The sequence below is a fragment of the Phyllobates terribilis genome, unplaced genomic scaffold (assembly GCF_046119375.1).
Source record: "Phyllobates terribilis strain yellow unplaced genomic scaffold, ASM4611937v1 Scaffold_5__5_contigs__length_657084704, whole genome shotgun sequence".
Taxonomy (NCBI): Eukaryota; Metazoa; Chordata; class Amphibia; order Anura; family Dendrobatidae; genus Phyllobates; species Phyllobates terribilis.
Window position 1 is genome coordinate 166,543,558 of NW_027362765.1, and position 21,440 is coordinate 166,564,997.

Genomic DNA, 21,440 nt, shown 5'->3' on the forward strand with positions numbered 1-21,440 from the left:
CGCTCACTGAGCTCAGCATAGGTCCTGGGCCCGCTCGTTGCAGCGAGCCATTCTCCTCTGCTCCTCAGCATGTGCGGTAGCCTCAAGCTAGGTGAGTATAATGATTTTTTTATTTTATTCTTATTTTTACAGGTTTTGGAGACATCAAGAGGTGAATACTACTCTCAACATTGTCCCTTGCTAGTGCTGCTCGCAGTGCCGGCAGGGAACAATGATGAGACTTGCGTCCACCACCCGGCGCTTGGGAACAGCGCTAACTGTACCGCTGATTCCCAGGTGCCTGTACATGTGATACTGATGACAAACAGATATTATCCGTGTGTCATCACTTTGCACGTGTGTGGGATGTTTTGCGGCCCATGCTGCGTACAAAAAACGGACATGTCAGTGTGTTTTGCCCATGGACACACAGTTCATTGAAACACACTGACATGTGCGCAGACCCATTCACTTGAATGGGTCTATGTGTGTCAGTGTCTCCAGTCCGTGTGGAAACTGTCACCACATGTACCGGCGATATTGATGTGTGAAAGAGCCCTAAGGCTGTGTACCCTCAATGAGTTTTTGATGCTGTGTATTTTCGCTGCATGAAGAATTCAGCATCTAATAGATTCAGCAACGTGGATGGGATTTATAGAAATCTCATGCCCGCTGTGTAAATTGACCTGCGGTGCGTGTTTCAAATAACGTGTCGGATTTTCCCCATAGACTTGCATTAGATGCAGAAAATCCACAGGTAAAAAAAACGTACATGCGTTTTCAGTGCATTTCTACGAGAGAATGTATCAAAAACGCAGGTACAGTAATCTACACCTAAGTATATAAATAAAGTTTTGCCAAAGCCAAATACCAGGGAGTATCAAAAACAAAGCAGCTTTAATTAAAACATGACATGACACACCAACAAGAGACAAGAAAAGCAGCTTCAAAAACACGGTAAGAACACATGTAAAAAAACGCACACAAACGCAATGAAATAACGCGAGTAACTTAATTTACATAATAGGTGCAGAAAATCTGCAATATCAGAAGCTCATTGTGGGAACATGGCCTAATGTCTAACATGGCCACACGTCCATTTACTGATCTGCCTCCTGGTCTGGCATGATAACATTATGGTCTGTTGTGAATCAGTCAATCATTGCTTTTTGTTAGTACATGAGCAGCCGTGTATTTCGGTCAGTAGTCCCTCTCTCCATATGACAAGCTGAGGTACAATGGAGTCTCAGTCTTCATTACTGTATATGACACAATCACACTACTATGCTATAATGCCCGTACATGCCTCCCTTCCTGGATGTGATATAGTCACACTGCTATGTCAGTCATAGGTCACCCTGATATACGGCATCCTAGGCTATATTATGTTATTATACCATCACGTGTCTACCTTACTGGATGTGACATAATATAATAATCATATATATTATTCTATTTAGGCCTACTGCACATAAGGAGGGTTTTCAGGATTATCCTAAAAGACGACCTGTCGCTTGCCACAAATATGTAAAAAAAAAATTATCTGCTGTAGGTGCCGTTATTCTCCTGAATCTGCCATTGTCTTTCTTTTGTGCCTACGCCTTTCCATTTTTTTCGTCACTTAAATAGAAAAAAAAATTGACGCACGTTGGGTATCGCCGTAATCGAAGTGATGTGGACAATCATGATTCCAGGTTATTTTTACAGCACAATGAATGCCATAAAATGAAAACCCAGAAAACAATGGCGGAATTGCTTTTTTATTCACTATTTCATCACACTTAGAATTTTTTCCCAGGTTTCAGTACATTATACGGTAAAAAAAGCCCTCACACGTCTATGGCAATGAGAAAATAAAAACGTTATGGCTCTTGAAAGAAGGAGAGGAAAAAAACAGAGAGCAAAAATGAAAAATTCACTGGTCTTAAAGGGTTATAATAGGCCATAAATATGGGATAAGCGGAGTCTGACAAGGACCTATTGGAAGAACTAAGGAATAAAATTGCTTGTCATGCTTCATTGTTTAGACTCACCAAAGCACAAGAGGGATAGTCTTATATTTAATAGCGCCATACGTTCCTCACATATTACCTCAATACAGTATCCAAAAAGAACCCACTTACCGAGTAGCACACAATACTGCCATTCAGTGTCACCACCACTATGCAATGTCTACAGAATATTTTCAGCTAATATCCACACACTGCTGCATAAACAGTCCACATAATACTGCCATATCATGCTCAAATATAAAAATTATTTTTTTCACTTCAGTGAGGCAAAAAATTGTATTTGTTACTCATTGAAAGATAAGTAACTAATAGTCCTTATATCTCAGGAGGGTGATATAGGGAGGAGTGGGATATTGACATTATTTGCACTCAAACCTGAATGCATTAGTTATGTGTGGAGTTAGGGGCGCATGTATATTATTATGTTATATTATGTATGGATCCTTAATTAGACACTTCCTTTTTAAAAATAGGAACTCTTCTACCCTAGAAACACTGCTACCTTAAAGAGACCATGTCGGCAGTATAGAAGCCTATACATTAGGGGGTGTAGTTATTACGGCTTCTATACGATTACTATTCTTGTCACTATTTATTTACTGCATTGGTTTCTATGTTGTGTGCATCACACAGGAATGGAACGTCATGCAGTGGTGTCACACCTGTATCCGTCTTCTCCATCTCCGCCTACAGGCACAAGGAAGACTGATACACTGTAGGAGGCAGAGTTAACACTTTTCTTTCCAGTCGGGCTGGGTCACACACGAGGGCTGATAAAATATTTGACTGTGCCAGCAACAAAAGGGTGTATGTGCAGCTTCCTCTATATATACAACCTGCAAGGCAGAGCTTTCTCAGTCAAGTTATAGACAGCTGCTGCTGAACACGTAACCTGCACTTCCACCGATATAAAGGTAGGACTGCTTATAATAAGGGTATATAGAATATGACATGTGGATACAGTTATATAATGTATTCGCTAGTTACATTTCTGGCACCTTGATTACTATTCGTCCTATATATTATTTGATAGTTCTATGCAAATTAATTATTTGAAGTTTTATGAATGAATTGCTAGATTTATACAATGATTATGGGGAAAATATATATTCTTGTACCGTGTTAGCCAGTAGATAGAAAAATATTTAGATTTGAGAGTCCTCGGTGGTTGATACCTTTTAATGCCTAACTGAAAAGATGGTAACAAGTTGCAAGCTTTCGAGACTACTCAGGTCTCTTCATCAGGCATAGTATAACACAAAATCTGAAGAGTCACATATTTATACACAATAAGACACACAAAAAATGCAATAGGTAATAGGTAAGACAGGTGATGAAAAGCAGAGTTATTATGGAAGAGATAAACAGTTCTGGCTATAAATATTTTAGCAGTTAATAGATAAGGAGTGTGAAGGTTTTATTGTCCTGTGACTAGGTCCAGTGTTATGATGGCATCACAAGTCTGAGGAGCACAGTTATCCATTAAAAGCACTGAGGACTCTCAAATCTAAATATTTTTCTACAATGATTTTATTACAGCAATGTTCCAATAGCCTGCAACCCAATGATCTGGAATCTATGGGGGGCTGGAAGATTGATACCCTACATTTAATATTGTTATAGAATTTTGCATCTGTCTATTTAGTGAAGGAAAGAGGCAGCACTCCAAAAATATATTTTTTGCGCAAAACAGTGGATTCCTTATTAACCCAGTGGCGACGTTTCAGTTCCATAATGAAACATTTTGCAAGCTTAAAAAAGGTTCTATTATGGAACAGGTACATGGCCCCATGGACTAATAATCCTCTTTTTGTACATAAAAAAAAATTGTAAAGTGCTGCCTCTCTTTGAAGAAATGTCTATGAGGCTTGGCACTCTATCTATCTATATATCAATCAATTTATCCCATATCTATCTATGTATCTGTCTATCTATCTATCACATATCTATCTATCCCATATCTATCTATCTATCTATGTGCTATATTTTATCTATCACATTTCTATCTAATATCTATCTATCTATCTATCCCATATCTATCTATGTATCTGTCTATCTATCTATCTATCTATCTATCTATCTATCCCATATCTATCTATCTAAATCTATCTATCTGTCTATCTCATCTATCTATCTATATATCTATCTATCATCCATTTGTCCAAGAATGTATTTTCCTATGTGCTTTGTGAGTGTAACAACTAAAACAATTAGTAACCAATTAAACCATGAAGACTTAGGGCTCGTGCATACAACCAATTTCCTCAGACAAGTCCTTTCATGGATCGCATTGGTACCTATGATATTATATGGGGCTGTGCACAAGTCTGATTCTTTTTCCTCGGACCGATCGGTCTGCAGAAAAAAATCGTGACATGGCCGAGTGTCAGATCAAAATCGGCAATTCAAGTCTATGGGTCCGTGAAAAAAATCGGACTGCACTCGGATTACATCTGAATGTGGTCCTATTTTCAGAATGGAGACAGAATGGAGAAGGTATAGAATGGAGACAGAATGGAGAAGGTGAAGAAACTTTTTTTTCTCTTCACTTCCGAGAAAAACTGATGCCACTCTGATCAAACCCTGATCAGAATAATCGGACAGTTTTCTCGGATGTGGAGAGAATGGTCGTGTGACCCTATACTTAAAGACTATCTTTCACTGGATTTTTTCCTCCAATTGCCCCTGCTCCACTGATTGTGGAACAGGTTTTCTTTTTCTTCTTTGCCCCTCTGTTCCAAAGATATGCCCCCTGGATAATAATAAATTTTCCCCTTTAACGAACTGGGAGAATAACACAGAACTTCCCTGTGAGCACAACCGTGTTTTGATAGGCCAGAATTAGAAAAGAAAAAGCAATGGCCTAAGAAGTTCTGTGTTACACGCCCTATTGGTTAAAGGGGAAAATTTGCACTATTATTACCAGGGGCATAGCTTTAGAATGGAGGAGTTCAGAAAAAAGAAACCTTTTTCCAGAATCAGTGTAGAGTTAAGATGGCCATACATATGAGATAACCGTTTGGCAAAGACTTATTCAGCAGTTAACAAACTCTCCTGTCTCCCCCGTACATATGAGCGCTCGCCTCAGCTATGGGCTCATGTGTTTTCATAGGCGAAAAAGAGGAAACCGCTGCTAGACAGCTCTGGCAGCCACACATTTCTGAACGACAAAGGGACGGGCATCAATATTCAATCTGCCTGACCCCAATTTCCCCCATCATCATCTGTCAGTGCGAGTCAGGAGGCCCCCATATACATTGGACTGTTGGCCTATCCTGACGATATTGGCGAATTCTGCCAACTTTAGGCTAATGTGTATGGGCCCTAAACATGTAGTCCTGTGTTGCCTCCCTACATCTGTTGCCTCCCTACATCTGTTCCCCATTTTACTGTCTGTAGTTTAGCAAGTAGAAGATTGCAGTATTCATCTCCACATGGGTCTTCTCTGAGTATGGAGACACATAAGTCTGCATTGTAGCTGTAATAACTAACTTACTAATAACTGAAGATACTCGGAAAACACCCGAACATACTTGTAAGTCTCAAGTGACGAGCATGCTCGCTCATTACTAGTTAGCACATTGCTGCAGAATGTTAGGTTATCAATAAATCAAATGCCCTGTTCACACTGCATTTCTGCAGTGCATTCGGGGTTCAGTTTGAATCCCCCTAAAAGCAGGATTCAGGCGAACCTGTGATGATGGTATAAACCGCAATGACAAAAACAAATAAGGGGATTCAGGTGGAACCCCCAAAACACACTGTAGAAAATGCAGTGTGAACATAGCCAAAAGCTACTGAAAGAGGACCTGTCATATGTATTTTTTAAATGCCATGCTTTTCCTCAATCCAGCTTTCTTATTTTTTGTTCCTGTGGCTGAGAATCCTGGGAATTGGTCCCTCTTCCCTTCTAGTATTTTTATCCAAGTGGGCGCGATCCTAAACTTTTCTTGATGGGAGTCTTCTAAAGGACAAAAAGCAACAACCTAGATTTATATACAGGGAAGAGGGGCCGTATCTCAGAAATGGAGACAATCAGGAATAAAAAATAAATAATAATAATGCCAAATTCAGAAAAACAGTGGTATTTACACTAGGTAAAAAAATTACATCATGACCGTTCCTCAAAAGATGCTTTATGTGGTATAGAAACTGAAAAGCGTTGCTCAAAGCACAGCTCTGAAGTGAGCAGCTCCTGCAGGAGTGCACACACAGAGCAGTGTATGGCCTCAATGGAAAGTGGTATATGAGCAGTGTTTTGAGTGACCCAAACCCACACCAATTGGCAGCTCTTTTCAGTATCTGTAAAATATAAAAAATCATGCGAAATGATAGATACCCTTCAAAGGAGTTGCACAGCATTGAAGTGGATGGGCCTGAGACGCAATAACACATATAACCTGTGGACAGATGTTGAACAGTTTTTGGAGAGAGGCCATGTTTTTCTAATTCTGTTCTACCCCATTAAGGATATATTAATATACCCCCAAATAGTTCCAATTGGAAGTGGCGTGTATTGTCCATATATACCCATTATATTTTGTGTTGCTGCTCTCTCCATAAAAGCAATTTAACAATTCATGAGCTAAATGTGCATGATTTAGGATTTTGGAAGTCATAGCTTGGAAGTATGTTAAGACTTTAAAACCTTATTATTAAAAGGATTAACTAATATATGTATATATAAGGGGGTCTGAGCCTAGTGCCCAGCACCTCAAGTGCCATAATATTCCATACCATCCCCCATTGTGGTGATGATAATAATGGTTCCCACAGGCCTTGGCATAGCCTGTACTTTCCCAGACTGAGAGCCCTGTTGTGAGTACATCATAGCATTTTAAGAAGCGTCTTCAGCTGGTTCCTAATGAGCTTACCTAGACAGCTCCAGGGATGGACGGGTGGAGTTGTAGATCGCCCTTTTCTCCAACATCATCAATAATCAGGTCCAATTCTGGGTTTCAACTCAACTAAAAACAAAGCTATGCCTCTTTCTCTACTGTATACATTCCCTGGTTGGTTGTTACATAGATAGATTTCATTATTCAGAATTTATATAGTATTCTTTCAGCTGTTAAGACATTGTTGAAGTTAGCGTACTTTATAATGAGACACTTTTTGTTTCCTTTTAGGATTTTTCTCGTTAAACAGAGACATAAAACAAAACACAATGTCTCAAGTGATACCCAACCATGTGTTACGAGTTGGACAGACTGTATGTATGGCACCCAAAGAAGATATTAGTGGCCTCAGACAAGTTGTTCATCCAAAAGGGATCTCGATTTCCTCTAAATGTTCCTACTACACTTCAGAGAGCTATGTTGAACAGATAACATCACAAGTAAATGGTCACAGGTTGGCCGAGACCATTCCTTATGGTGGACACAAATCCATGAACGTCCACCAACCTTTACCAGGAAAAAATAGTATAAAATTAGTTAATGCAAAGCAACCATCAGAGGCTGAGGTCTGCAATGAAGGAGATCCTCTATCTCCATCACTGGACATCTCCATAGACAACCTGAACCAACTCATTTTACAGTTAGATCCTACTTTTCAACCCTTGCCTGTAAACTCTGACTTGGTTAAGAAAAATTGTGACCCTTCCCCAAGTAGACCAGTTGCTACCAAAGTTACCAGTTCTCCAGGTAAGAAAATTATAAAGTAAAGTTAAATAACAAGACCTAAGTTAAATATCAATTTCCATTCTAAAAATTCAAATGATATGTACTACTACCTATGGAATAAAAGACATGTACCTACGAATACTAACCTAACATTAGATCAACACTTAATTCGCCACTCCAAAAAACACATCTTTTGCACCAAGATTAGTTTCACACATGGTTACACATACTGACCCATCAAGAAATATTCTAGGTCCAGTCAATTATGAGGAGTAACGAATATTTGGAACTCTGAATGTAGAACTCAGGCCAAAACACATACTGCTACCTCTCACAAATTGTTGGCAATCTTATCTCGTACCATAAATATTGGTCAAATTTATGCATATTTTAGATAAAGAGAGCCCAGAAGGTAAATTTCCACTTATTCCTTTGGGCACATTGTAATGGACCTCTCTTGAGATGCCACCACTGAATTATACATTTTATGTGGTTTCAGAATAATGTTTCAGTTTTACATCTATTACTAGTTTACTGCCAGACGCAACAAACAAATTATACAGCCTCCCAAGGGTTTGGCAGAAAATATGAGCTGAGTACTGACTTGTTATATTTGTGATCATTATGAAATGTGATGCCTGGAAGGCTTGCTTGTTCTGATTAAATCAGACCAGCCCAGTAAGGCAGCACATACAAGAAAATGTTTGTCTTTATGTTAAGATCCTCGAGACAGCCGTCATATCCCAGGTTTATGCCTGCAGGAGCGGGAGTGGTCCGTGATGTCAAAGAATGCGTGGACAGTGTAGGATTAGTGTCTTGGGTTTGCATGCTTAGCTAAATAAGGCTAGATTTGGTATATTGCGCAATGAAAACATTACAGTCGAAATTGGAGGCATTTTGTGGGAAAAATAACTGTAGTTTATGTATCTGCAGAAAAATCCATAATACTAACTTATGAGAACTTCTCAATTACATCCTTTTTTTCAGATTATATTTCCCTTGACATATTTTCAGGTCCACCCAATATAATACGCACTAGCCATCATTTTTAAAACCACCAACTAGAATATCACCAATCAATGCAATTTTAGGTGGTTGTCTCAAAGATGGTTCATTTATCTTGATTTGGGTCATTATCAGTAGTCTGTACCTACAATAGAACGATTATATCTAAGGTGACTAGAGCATACTACTTTAATTTATTTGAAGAGCATCAATGGATCTCAACAAAAAAATGTGCACATATCCTATAGAGTTTTCTAGCTATCTTCATAAGAGTTTTGGTTATCAAACTTTTAAGCTGCCCACACACCTTAGATAGTGGATAGCTATCTTTCTTGACTCCACCTCTTTATGCCCAATGTTCATGTATTTTCAGTCGGGTTTCCGCTTGAAAAAATATAATCACATGTTATCTGCTCAAGACACTGAACAGATTTACTTGACTCCACTTTAGATGAGAGGAATTCAGTTATTTTGGCTTCAGGCACTAGACGTTAATCTGTATTTGAATTTCTTCTTCAGTTCTAGCAAGTAAAAAACCTGAAGGAGAACACCTTTCCATGGAGGAAAGGAAAAGCGTAGCATTACATAATGTCCAGAAGTCAACATACTGTTATTTTTTTCTTAGAGATAAAGTGCGTTGGAGTAAATCCACCAAAGCTCGTTTGTCATCATGAAAATATACAAAGATCTTCAAGTCCAACCCCAAGAAGTGAGGGTATCTTGATTGCTCGGGGAACACAGTCGGAAAACATAAGCCCCAGTGGTAGCCTAATTTTTAGTGACCCACAGTCACATGTGCTCCATGATCATCATCAACGTCCTTTCAATGGAGGATCCCATCCAGCTACAGCAACTATTACTATTCCACGTCAAAAGTCAAATCAGCAAAATCAGATTATATCGACTTCATATGGCTCAGACAACATATACCAAACAAGACCCTCATTTCGCACCAGTGAAGCCTCTATGTCCACCAGCCCTGGATCAGACACCAGTTATATTTTGGGAAGGTGAGCATTCTTGAATGATAACGGTTAATGTATTAAAATGTTTTTATGAGATGGGCTTTTTAACTTCCTTTTAGCACCATTGCAGTAGAATGGCAAATCAATTTTTGGTAGTAACACCACTCATCACTTATATGGCCTAATTAATAAAGGATTATGTACTGTTAAGTATAGGGTCATTGCAAGGCTTTGATTGCCATAATCTTGTATCTAAATGCCCTGGCCAAAACACTGTGCCTTGATGTCATCCCACTGGTTCCCAGCAGGGGCATATTCCATACTTAACACCCCTTCTAGTATTACAGTTCATAATCTTATTCATGTTATTTTCTTTGATTCCACAGTACCCACTCCCTACAGTATGATGATACTGATGGCAACTTTCATTCAAGGTTGTCAGAAAGTCCTTTTGGTTCACAGGGGTCATTTTCTAATTTACACAGCCCTGTAATCACATCACCTAATGCACGTATAAATCACTTTGACCACAATGGCAGTTTTGGATATTTCAAGACATATCCAAATAATTCTACAAAGAGCCATGCCAACAGTTGCCCACCATCAGTGAACAACTCCACCATGGACATCCCCATCCTTCTGGTCAATGGATGTCACTACCCAGAAAATGAGGACATCTCTCCAAAATCTTCTAGACAATTGCCAGGTGGAAATAGCCAAAAACTGTCTTCAAGTTTCAGCAAAACCTCATCTGAATCCTCAATCCCAACATGTTCAGACAGTAAGTGACATGACATATCTGTTTTCATTGATATGACAATAACTAATAGTGGAGATTCCTTTGTTTTTATACATTATTATTAGTGTTGAGCGAGTATGTTCTATTAACCCTTTCGCCGAGTATGCTCGGGCCGAGCTCCGAATATTTACAGCTGCTCGGTGATAAGGTTAAATTGCTCCCGTGTGCCTGATTTGCAACTGTTTGACAGCTTTATTACATGTGAGGAATGTGTAAGAAATAGACATTCCTCACGTGTAATAAAGCTGTCAAACAGTTGCAAATCATGCACACTAGAGCGATTCAACCATATCACTGAGCAGCTATAAATACTCGGAGCTCGGCCCGAGCATACTCGGACAGAACATACTCGCTCAACCCTAATTATTATCTTTTTTTACATAGGCACCATGAAAGATGGACAGCCTGGCATGAAGTTTGTTATGGACACATCCAAGCAATGGTTTAAACCTAACTTGACAAGAGACCAAGGTAAAATGACGTCTGGAATCTTCTGAATGTAATTATCACAATCTCTGTATAGAATGATGTCTTCTTGTTTTCAAAACTTGAAGTACTACGTGAAAGTTTGTTAGCCTGCATTGCTCATATAAAATTCCAAGAAAAGAGGAAATGAATATACATATTAAGCAGAATAGTGCATTGTGACACTTCCTACTAAGTCCATGAGTAAGCCTTCAGTATATTCCAGATAAAGATCAACATTTTTTTTTTGTTAGATAACCGAGAATCATAGAGTCATATGCCATTTCTATCACCTCATGTGCAAGGTTACACTTGAGACAGGCTATTTTTGCATATTGATGATTCTCAATAAACCTGGTGTCTAACTTGTATTTACTACCAAGCAGTAAGACATTGGTTTAACAAATGTTAAAACTGGACTTTCTGGTGAAGAAAAAGTCATTGTACTGTCATAGATGTTCAAGAAACCTAGAAGTTACTGTAATCTAATCCTGGACTTTCTATCATTTAATAATAGCCATTGAGTTACTGAAAGACAAAGAGCCTGGAGCATTCATCATCCGGGACAGCACCTCCTACCGTGGATGCTTTGGTTTGGCAGTGAGGGTTCCAGGAACACCATTAAAGACAGGTTGGTTTACCTTCAAGTGTCCACATAGGCTAGATATGGTAGTCTTACTTCCCACAAGCCGAACCCAAACATCTAAGGTGTATGGGGGTCTTTTGTTTCTGCCCCGTCAGATGATGTTAGAGAAGAGAAGGATCGGGCATGTTGAATTACATCACTCAATTTGTTCTTCCAGCAGATAAGTCATCGACAGTAGTATCAGGCAGGGGCTTATTCCCCATACCCTATTAAAGTCAAATGCTTGGTTAAGCTTGCATGTGTCTAGAGCAGGGATGTGAAACTCAAACACACAGAGGGACAAAATTGAAAACTTGGACAAAGTCATGGGCCAACCAGTATACAATATAATGGGCCCCACATAGTCCTCTAAACAGAATAATGGGCCCCACATAGTCCTCCATATAGAATAATGGCCCCACATAGTCCTCCATACAGAATAATGGCTGCACATAGTCCTCCATACAGAATAATGGCCCCACATGGTGGTTCTGGTGTCGTGGGCCAAATAAAACCACCCTGTGGGCCATAATTGGCCCACGGACCAGGGTTTGACATGTATGATATAGAGGGATGGGGAGAAATAATTGTCAGCCAAATGCTATGTAGGGTGTATGGGCATCTTAACAGTTAAGTGTAAGTATTCTGTCAGCAGACAGTGCTGGCTTCTCCATACTCTATCTATTACAGCAATAGGTGTATGTACTAGTAGCAGTTTCACTTTGATGTACTTGATGTTTGTACAAAGAGTCTTTTGTCCTTTCAACTAAATTATGAGAGAAGTAATTGGAGTTTATTTGTGCAGTTACAGTCAGATAAAGTTAGTCATTCGACATCTAGAACGGTGAAAGTTTGAGGAGGCTTTGCCAAGAGTCAGGTCTGACTCACAATGCCTCACCCTTAATGTCCTGGAAGTTCAGAAGTCCTCTCCCTCATACACATGAGCGCTCGGCTCGGCTGAGCGATCAAGTGTTTATCCAATGGGGAGAGAGGAAAAAGCAACTGCCGAACTTTTAGGGCCATGGCTTATCTCTTCTGTAAACAAAAAGATTGGGTGTGGAAACTAACTGCCTGATCTTTCTCTCCCCAATGAAAATCTGTAATGAGAGGGTTGGGAGGCCCTCCATTCACATCAGATGGTCGGCCAGTCCCGCCGTAGTCGGCAGGTTCTTCCAACTTTAATCTACTTTGTATGGAGGGCTTTAGAAATAAGATGTTTTTTCTCTCAAAAATCATAACTATATTAACTGTTAAACTGCACAGCCTAGGATCAGCATTTTAGGAGAAAGAGCAGTTCCCTATAATTTAATTCATATCTTACTGCATCATCATAGTAGTTGCAGAGGGTACAGGTATCATCAAAGTGACTCCCAGAGACATAACTTGAAGTTCATGGGTCCCAATGCAATATCTGTAAGAGGTCCCCACCTACTATGTGCATTTATAATACTGGTGTCTTGTTATGTGGTAGCTTTGGCTCACGCAGCCAGCAAAGCCAAGTGCGACTGCTGTACAGTCCATGGAGGGTCTAAGTCTGGCTTAAGTTAAGCCTTCTTTAGACATCGTAATATTATCATGTTACTTGGGGAAAATTTGCCTCCTTGTCCCTCCTTCTACACATTTGGAGAGATAGTGGGAGACAAGCACCAGGCTCCACTGTCCCAAGACCAGCACTATGAGGATGGCTCCATTTTTATTTTGTAGTAGTCTCCTCTCTCCCTAAAGTAAAATCTGCTTTATTAACAGGCAATGTGACTAATGAAGTCGTCCGACATTTCCTGATTGAATCATCGGCAAAAGGCGTCCATGTGAAAGGAGCGGCAGAGGAGCCATATTTTGGTGAGAGTTAATGTGGTTTGTTTTTACTGTCCATGGCATTGATTTGGCCATCAGTCTGAACATACGTAATGTTTCATTGTAGGAAGCCTACCTGCATTCGTATATCAGCACACCATCACACCTTTATCGTTACCATGCAAGCTGCTCGTTCCATTTAAAGGTATATACAAATTGTTCTCTCTGCAAATATTATTATTATTATTATTAATTTATATAGCGCCATTGATTCCATGGCGCTGTACATAAGGGGGTTACATACAAAATAAGAATATCACTACAGTAAACATAGTAACAATGATAGACTGGTACGGAGGGAAGAGGACCCTGCCCTTGCGGGCTTACATTCTACGGGAATAGGGAGGAGACAGTAGGTTGGGGGGTTGCAGTAGTAGTAGCTTTGGCGTTGTTGAGGAGGCAGTGTGGTCATTGCAGGCTGTAAGCTTTCTTGAAGAGATGGGTTTTTAGGTTCCATCTGAAGGATCCGGATGTGGTGGATAATCGGACGTGTTGAGGCACAGAATTCCATAGGATGGGGGATATTTGGGAGAAATCTTGGAGGCGATTGCGTGAGGAACGGATAAGTGTGGAGGAGAGAAGGAGGTCGTGGGAGGACCGGAGGTTACGTGAGGGAATATATCGGGAGATTAGTTCAGAGATGTACGGAGGAGAAAGGTTATGGATGGCTTTGTAGGTCAGTGTTAGTAGTTTGAACTGGATGCGCTGGGCAATTGGGAGCCAGTGAAGCGATTTGCAAAGGGGCTTAGCAGAGGAGTAGCGAGGCGAGAGATGAACGAGTCATGCAGCAGAGTTGAGGATGGACTGGAGGGGTGCGAGACTGCTAGCAGGGAGGCCACAGAGGAGGATGTTGCAATAGTCGAGGCGGGAGATGATGAGGGCATGCACAAGCAGTTTAGTAGAGTTAGGGTTGAGGAAAGGACGGATTCTGGAAATATTTTTGAGCTGGAGGCGACAGGAGGTGGCGAGAGCTTGGATGTGGGGTTTGAAGGACAGGGCAGAGTCAAGGGTTACTCCGAGGCAGCGGATTGTCGGTACAGCGGAAAGAGTGATGTCGTTTATTGTGATAGATAGATCAGGTGGGGAAGATATGCGAGATGGGGGAAAGATAATGAGTTCAGTTTTGTCCACATTGAGCTTGAGGTAGCGGGAGGAGAAGAAGGAGGATATGGCTGCTAGACATGCTGGGATTCTGGACAGCAGAGAGGTGACGTCTGGGCCAAAGAGGTAGATCTGGGTGTCATCAGCGTACAGATGGTATTGGAAGCCATAGGATTTTATGAGCTGTCCCAGGCCAAGGGTATAGATTGAGAAGAGTAGGGGTCCTAGGACAGAGCCTTGAGAGACTCCAACAGAGAGGGGGATGGGATTATATTACGAGTTATAAACTCACTTTAAACATTATTAAGTAATATGATGACTCAATTGTTACCCCTTGTTAAAAGGGGCTGTACGAGACTAAGAAATATGTTAGGTTTTTCTAGAAACAGCGCCACTCCTGTACATGTATAATGTGTGGTATTGCAGCTCAGCCAGCTATTCACAAACTTTTACCTTTGGGGAACTGGAAATGATCTGAACTAATGAAGGCTAAATAACCACTTGTTTTCCTTTTGTAGGTCAAAATGATTGTGACAGCAGCCCCGATTCTTCCCCGGAAGATGTTTGTGAGTCCAAGACTTCAGCAGGTAAATGGAAGGAACTAATTGTGTGACTATGATAATCATCCATCCTGTCAATTTATAAAACCATTATTTGAAGGAGTTGTCCAGAATTAGAAACATGGGTCTGCTTGTTTTTTTTTAATGAGAAACAGCACCACTCTTGGGCTGTGTCTGGTATTGCAGATTACCCCCTACACTAGCTGGAATGTCAGACACGGTCTGTGGCCAAGAGTGAAGGTGTTTCTGGAAAATAAAATGCGTAGATGAACAGGATTGTGTATATTGCAGAGGCAAGCAATGTCCAAAGCCAGAAAGCCAATATGGTCTTCATGTCTATGGGCACCATTGGTTACCACAAGATTACCTTTGGAAGAACAATATCCAACTCTCACATGTCATTAAGCTCCTTAAAAGTAACCTGTTTTCTGTATTCCTCCCAGCATGCAACCTGCTGTATCTGAACTCGGTCAGTACCGAGACACTGACAGGATCTAGCGCTATCCACAAAGCTGTGACAACCACTTTTCAAAGAGCAGACTACATAGTCCCAACCATCGTGAACTTCAAAGCCGTAGATCAAGGAGTCACCTTGACTGATGTTCAACGCAAGTAAGGATTGCACTAATTCACTAATTTTTATTATTTTTTGGTACTTTTGGTTGACCGGTTGACCAGACTAATGAATCTCTTCACCTTCCAGGGTATTTTTCAGACGCCACTATCCTGTGTCTTCCCTCAGCTTCTGTAGTGTGGATCCTGAGCACAGAAAGTAAGTAATCTGCAAAACGTTTTATACATATGATGGGAGGAGGACTATATGTGACCACTGGTTAGAAATAATGTTCTGATTGCAGCAATAACATTTTGTTCACATTTGTGCCATGGTGTTCATTCAGAACAGAAGCCTTTTTGGGAAAACGAATAACAATAGCACCTGATGGACAGTATTCTGTCATGGTGTCCATTGTTTTGATGGCAATAATAGCACGGCATTCCCTATGTCAAATCTAATGGCAGTGGCAGCAGTAGCCTTGAACTGACCTTCCAAGGTACAGTATTTGTGAACACAACCTATGTTTAAAGGGATCATATCACCAGGGACGGTAGAGTTACCAAAAGCTCAATATTTACGGTGACAGTTTGTGTTCACGTTCCCACTCACCTATACTTGTAACATGGAAAGGAAACAATGAACCAAAGTCCATTTTTACAACCATGCCATTTTTCAAAATACATTGCCTTTATAATTCTGTACAAGTAACACAGCCATACATTGCCCCAATAAAACCATAATATGGTGCACAAATATTACCACAACATAGTGCATAAATAATACGTTTATACAGGACACAAATTATACCACTCTATAGTTCATAATTAATACCACTATGCAATATATAAATATTATCCCTGTACAGTGCATAAATAATACCCCAATACAATTTATAAATAAAACTATAATACAGGGCAGAAGTAATAGTCTTATACAGTGCCTAAATAATACTATCATACAGGACACAAATAATACCACTATATACAGTAGTGTAAAATTAATACTAATATACCACTATACAATATTTGAATATTATCCATATACAGTGCATAAATAATACCTTTATACAGTGACTAAATAATACCCCAATACAACTTATAAATAAAACCATAATACAGGGCAGAAGTAATAGTCTTATACAGTGCCTAAATAATACTATTATGCAGGACACAAATAATATCACTATATAGTGAATAATTAATACCACTGTGCAATATATAAGTATTACCCCAATACAGTGCATAAATAATACATTTATACAGTGCCTAAATAGTACCTCAGTAGAATTGATCAATAATACTATTATACAGGGCAGAAATAATACAATTATATAGTGCATAATTAATATCACTGTGCAATATATAATTGTTACCCCTATACAGTACATAAATAATACCTTTATACAGTGCCTAAATAGTACCTCAGTAGAATTGGTAAATAATGCTATTATACAGGGCACAAATATTATAATTATTATTAATAATAATAATTTAAGGGTAGAATAATTAATTCTCAAGAACGGTGGATTTTTAGTTGTATAGTTTACAGCCCATTTCCTTGGTTACTGGCCACCACTGAAGTCTATCAGAGGTGGCTGGTCTCCTAGGCAAGGAGCACGGGCTTGGAAGCTGTTTGCTATATAGCTTGTGAGCACTGCTTTTCTGAGCTGTGGAGGCAAAGCTACATCAGCTAGTTACAATAAAGTGTGCAGTTCAGGCCTGTGGCTCACCATGCCGCTGGCCCAAACTGTAAATCTTAGGTGCACACGGCTGGAAGCCAGGAGGCTGAGGGGTGGTCCGCTCCTGAACAACAAGCTTGAGGCAACCCCCTTTAAAATTTGAACACTGTGTTTGCACAAGTTACCAGACAGGGACCTGTCATTATATAAATGACCGCCTCAGGCAGGAAACTGCAAGTACACTAGCACGCATCTATCTACTTTGTCACAAAAGTAATTTCTGTTGGATAAATGCTGAAAACCTGAGATTGGTCATGGGTGCTGGGGACAAACAGTAACCAGATACATAATATTTGCTCACAATACTGAAGGTGTGATACCTGTTGATACCTGAGATATGGCTCATGCAGGCAGTGATGAGGGATGTAGCAAGAGCTGGATGATGAGTAACAACGTCATATGACCACACAATACTCAATCTGGAGGTAGATGTATGATGATGGGTGTCAGCTGTAATCTGAGGACTTGCCGGGGCACGACAAGGGTGGAGTCCATCACATCACACAAAGAATAGCTAGAAGGAAAGTAAATGAACATGCTGTGAGTAATACAACCGCCAGACTGTGCTGTGTGCATCAGCGTGTCATTTACACTATATCACACATCAATGTCACCTAAGAAGATGACACAAGTGGTATAACATGACATTGGGAACCTGGAACATGTACGGTCAGCTTTTTGTTACCATTTCTTGGCAGGAGATAACCAATATGGCTACCATAGCAGATCCCATAGGACGGACCTGAATGTCAAATATGCCCAGTTATGTGCAGTGGTGCACCCTCTCTATAATATCACTACATAATTAGGCACATATTACCACATATGTCTCTAAAAGTGGTTATACACATTAAATAAAAATCGTCCAAATTTGATGATTGAGTTAGCGTTGTACAAGCCATTCCATGAATGCCGATGTCAGGGGAAATTAAGGATTAGGCATATTGTATTTCTTCATGCCTGATCCTTTGTAACTGCAGAAGATAAGCCACTGCCAAAGATGACTTTTACCCCACTTTTCAATAAAATAAACATGGACGCTTTGTCAAGCTGAGCTTGCATGTTAATAGTAGAGCTGTCAGCAAAACAAGAGGGATTCCACTGTAGGGGTCAAGTGAAATCTACAAGGCAGTTTATATTCATGTAAGATTTTTGCAGACTGTAGTCTGAAGCTGCCTTTACTTCTAATAATAGAAAATATCTATGGTGATTCTTATTGATGTAATTCTGCTTAGCTGCCAGCAGAGGGAGCCCTCTGACCTGTCATACTTACATGTACCTGTCATTTCTTTCAGATGGCAGAAGCAGTGCAAACCTTCCAGGTAAGGCAGTTAAAACTGCAGAAACTTTCTTCTACTTCAATAACTAAACAAGCAATGAGAATCACTTAGAATGGGGTTGGACAGTTTTGATCATTTGCTATCTAATATAGACCAGTCTTGTACTTGTTGGCCGAATAGGGGCAAGTAACCTTTAATCTCTGTGGCTAGAATCAGACAAATACAGACATTCTTAAATAAACCAAGGATGAGAAACAAGAGCCAGTTTGCCAAAACCAATTATTGCAGCTATTATTCCTATTAGGCATGTTCACACGCTCAGTATTTGGTCAGTATTTTACATCAGTATTTGTAGGCCAAAATCAGGAGTGGGTGATAAATACAGAAGTGGTGACGTGTTTCTATTACACTTTTCCTTTGATTGTTCCACTCCTGATTTCTGTCACTGGGGCTAAACTGCAATACGAAGTGCAGCCTGTGGACAAGAGTGGCACTGTGTCTGAAAAAAAACAGATCTTATTACTACTACTACTTAATAATCCTATACACACTCATTGATGCTGATAGTATTTGACACTTAGGGTTATTCTTTCTGACAACTTCTTCTCTTTTTTTCATTAGGATTTTTGGTTTTGTGGCAAAGAATCCATCAGATCCTTCGGACAATGTGTGCCATGTATTTGCTGAGTATGACGTCATTCAACCTGCCTCACCACTGATTAGCTATCTGACAAACCTGATACAGCAGCAGGAGAGAGTGTAATCCCTGCCCCCTGCACTAGTGGTGCTATAGCTCATCTATGTGACGATCCATATATTATTATTCAAGAACTGGAAACTATGGATCCAGAAATGTGTGGAAATTGGACCTTGCCTGCTACTCATCAGAAGCACCATATCCATTATAATTCTTTATTTATAGTCATGTCTAATAGAAGCAATCATACGGGGACTGAACCATCAGACTCACAGTTTAATGGAAGTTGGAGATATCACTTTTCGATGTGATGACACTAAGTGAATATTGATGAACCACCTGAATGCCTTTCTCCCATTTTTGGTATTTTAAGAGGCAAGTTTAATGGCTGATCATTGTAAATTATTTTGCTGTAATATTGTAAGCATTTATATCATATGGTATTAAAAGAGAAATCGGCTCAATTGGTTCAAGGCAGAGGCGCACAAAGCAGTCGTGGATGAAGGTTCTCCTTCATCTTAAAGGCTACTGTGTAAACTGAACTTTGCTCTGGTTTTATACCTTTACATTGATCCTCAGTATTACTTTTTAGCAATGTAAAAGGTGAGTGCAAGCCTTTCATAGCAATACTTTTTTAAAGGGCTAGTTACAGAATTAATGGCTGCTTATGTAAATCCAATGTACAGCTGGATTTACAATCCTCATATGGTCATATTTCAGCTGCACGCTGTACAGAACTAAACAGCCATGGAGTTTTTTTTAGTATTTTTTGCTATATCTATACTGAATGAATGTGGCATGCTCCATATGGATGTATTCTTTCTCATTGCCTGTAGGGGAGAGAATGTCTCTGACATATAGAGTAATGTTTGGTGCTACACTGAGTCCAGGGAGCTCCATAGTACCGCCAAGACTCTGTGGACAAAACCTACTGAACACCCATAAAACTTTTAGTATATTGAGCTAGTACTCGTATATGGGGAACCCCACTTTTGACCCCCAGGCAAGAACCAAGACATCAAATCCATGAGACCTCAGAAACCAATATTAAGTGCCAGTCATATTATTTCCACTGAAGCTTTCCTCTACAATAGGAGCTAATTATGGGGCCATTCACATAATGATCCCCTGTATGAGATACTACTGTCTTGTATATCACTATTTTCTATTGCACTTTGTCCATGTTGGACTGGATTTACTGGATTTATATTATTTATATTTTTGTAGTTTATTATATTTTGTAGTAGAAATATTTTTTAAATGTTTAGTTGAAAAATCTTATCTGTGTAAACAAACATTGTAGGGTTAATAAATCTTATTTAGAATTCTTGGAGCCGCCGTTGCATACCTGCCCTCATTGGCGGTTCGATCATTTTGCGTATTTTCCTCGTCATGTCTGATACATACCGTAGACCTGAATATAATACAAGAGGAATTCGGCACTCTTTGTATGATGCAATTTATTGTATTCAATAGATAAATCGTGCATTAAAAAATACCGTAGATACATAGACCTGTACAGATTGATCAACGATTATTAAATATCTATTGACAATCATCCTACTGGTTCTTTTTTCATTGTGCTCCTGTGTTTAAGGAGGACCTGTCACTTGCCATGAATATGAAACATTTACCTGATGCAAATGGTGCTGTTCTCCTGAATCTGGCATTGTTCCTTCGCCTCTGTGTTGCTGAGACATGGCCCTCTTTTCCCTGTATAAAAGTTTAGTCTCTTTATCCAAGTGGGAGTGATTCTCAACTCTTCTCTGTGAGCATTTACTTGAGAATCACACCCAGTTGGATGAAAAGACTAGAATTATATAGAGGAAAGCAGGAAACGAAAAATAAATTATGCCAGATTCAGAACAGCGGCATTTTCACCATGTAAAAAATTACATATTTATGACAAATTATATGGTCCTCTTTAAGGGTATTTATTAGGTATTACCAACTAGATGCACTTTCCTGACACACTAGCTGGGGGTATGACACTGGATGTGTAGCGCCCCTGAGGGTTCAGTCACCGTAGAGGTACTGCACCTCACCCAGAGGTGTGATGTCTCCTTCTCTCAGGTAAGGAGGGAGTGCTGCCCGGAACCCCAACACCCGCATTCAATACTACACTGCTCCAGGCCGGCTGGAAGGGCAAGATGCACTGTGTTCCTGCTGAGCTCTTTCCC

The 21,440-nt window shown here is 39.8% G+C and overlaps 1 protein-coding gene across 1 annotated transcript; it reads left to right on the forward strand.

Annotated features, from left to right (window-relative positions):
• The first annotated feature begins 2,673 nt into the window (after positions 1-2,673).
• Positions 2,674-20,818, forward strand: TNS4 (tensin 4). Its single transcript, XM_073683350.1, has 13 exons — positions 2,674-2,905; positions 7,121-7,636; positions 9,246-9,630; positions 9,972-10,366; positions 10,769-10,855; positions 11,367-11,480; positions 13,221-13,313; positions 13,396-13,473; positions 14,948-15,016; positions 15,433-15,601; positions 15,693-15,761; positions 18,579-18,605; positions 19,185-20,818. Exons 2-13 carry the CDS (start codon positions 7,159-7,161, stop codon positions 19,324-19,326), a joined length of 2,106 nt encoding a protein of 701 aa, XP_073539451.1. The 5' UTR covers positions 2,674-2,905; positions 7,121-7,158; the 3' UTR covers positions 19,327-20,818.
• Positions 20,819-21,440: the final 622 nt, after the last annotated feature.

Coding starts and splice junctions, on each gene's coding strand:
- TNS4 (XM_073683350.1), top strand. CDS start 7,159: ATGTCTCAAGTGATACCCAACCATGTGTTACGAGTTGGACAGACTGTA. Junction 7,637..9,245: donor CAAAGTTACCAGTTCTCCAG/GTAAGAAAATTA, acceptor TTTTTTTCTTAG/AGATAAAGTGCGTTGGAGTA. Junction 18,606..19,184: donor AAGCAGTGCAAACCTTCCAG/GTAAGGCAGTTA, acceptor TTTTTTCATTAG/GATTTTTGGTTTTGTGGCAA.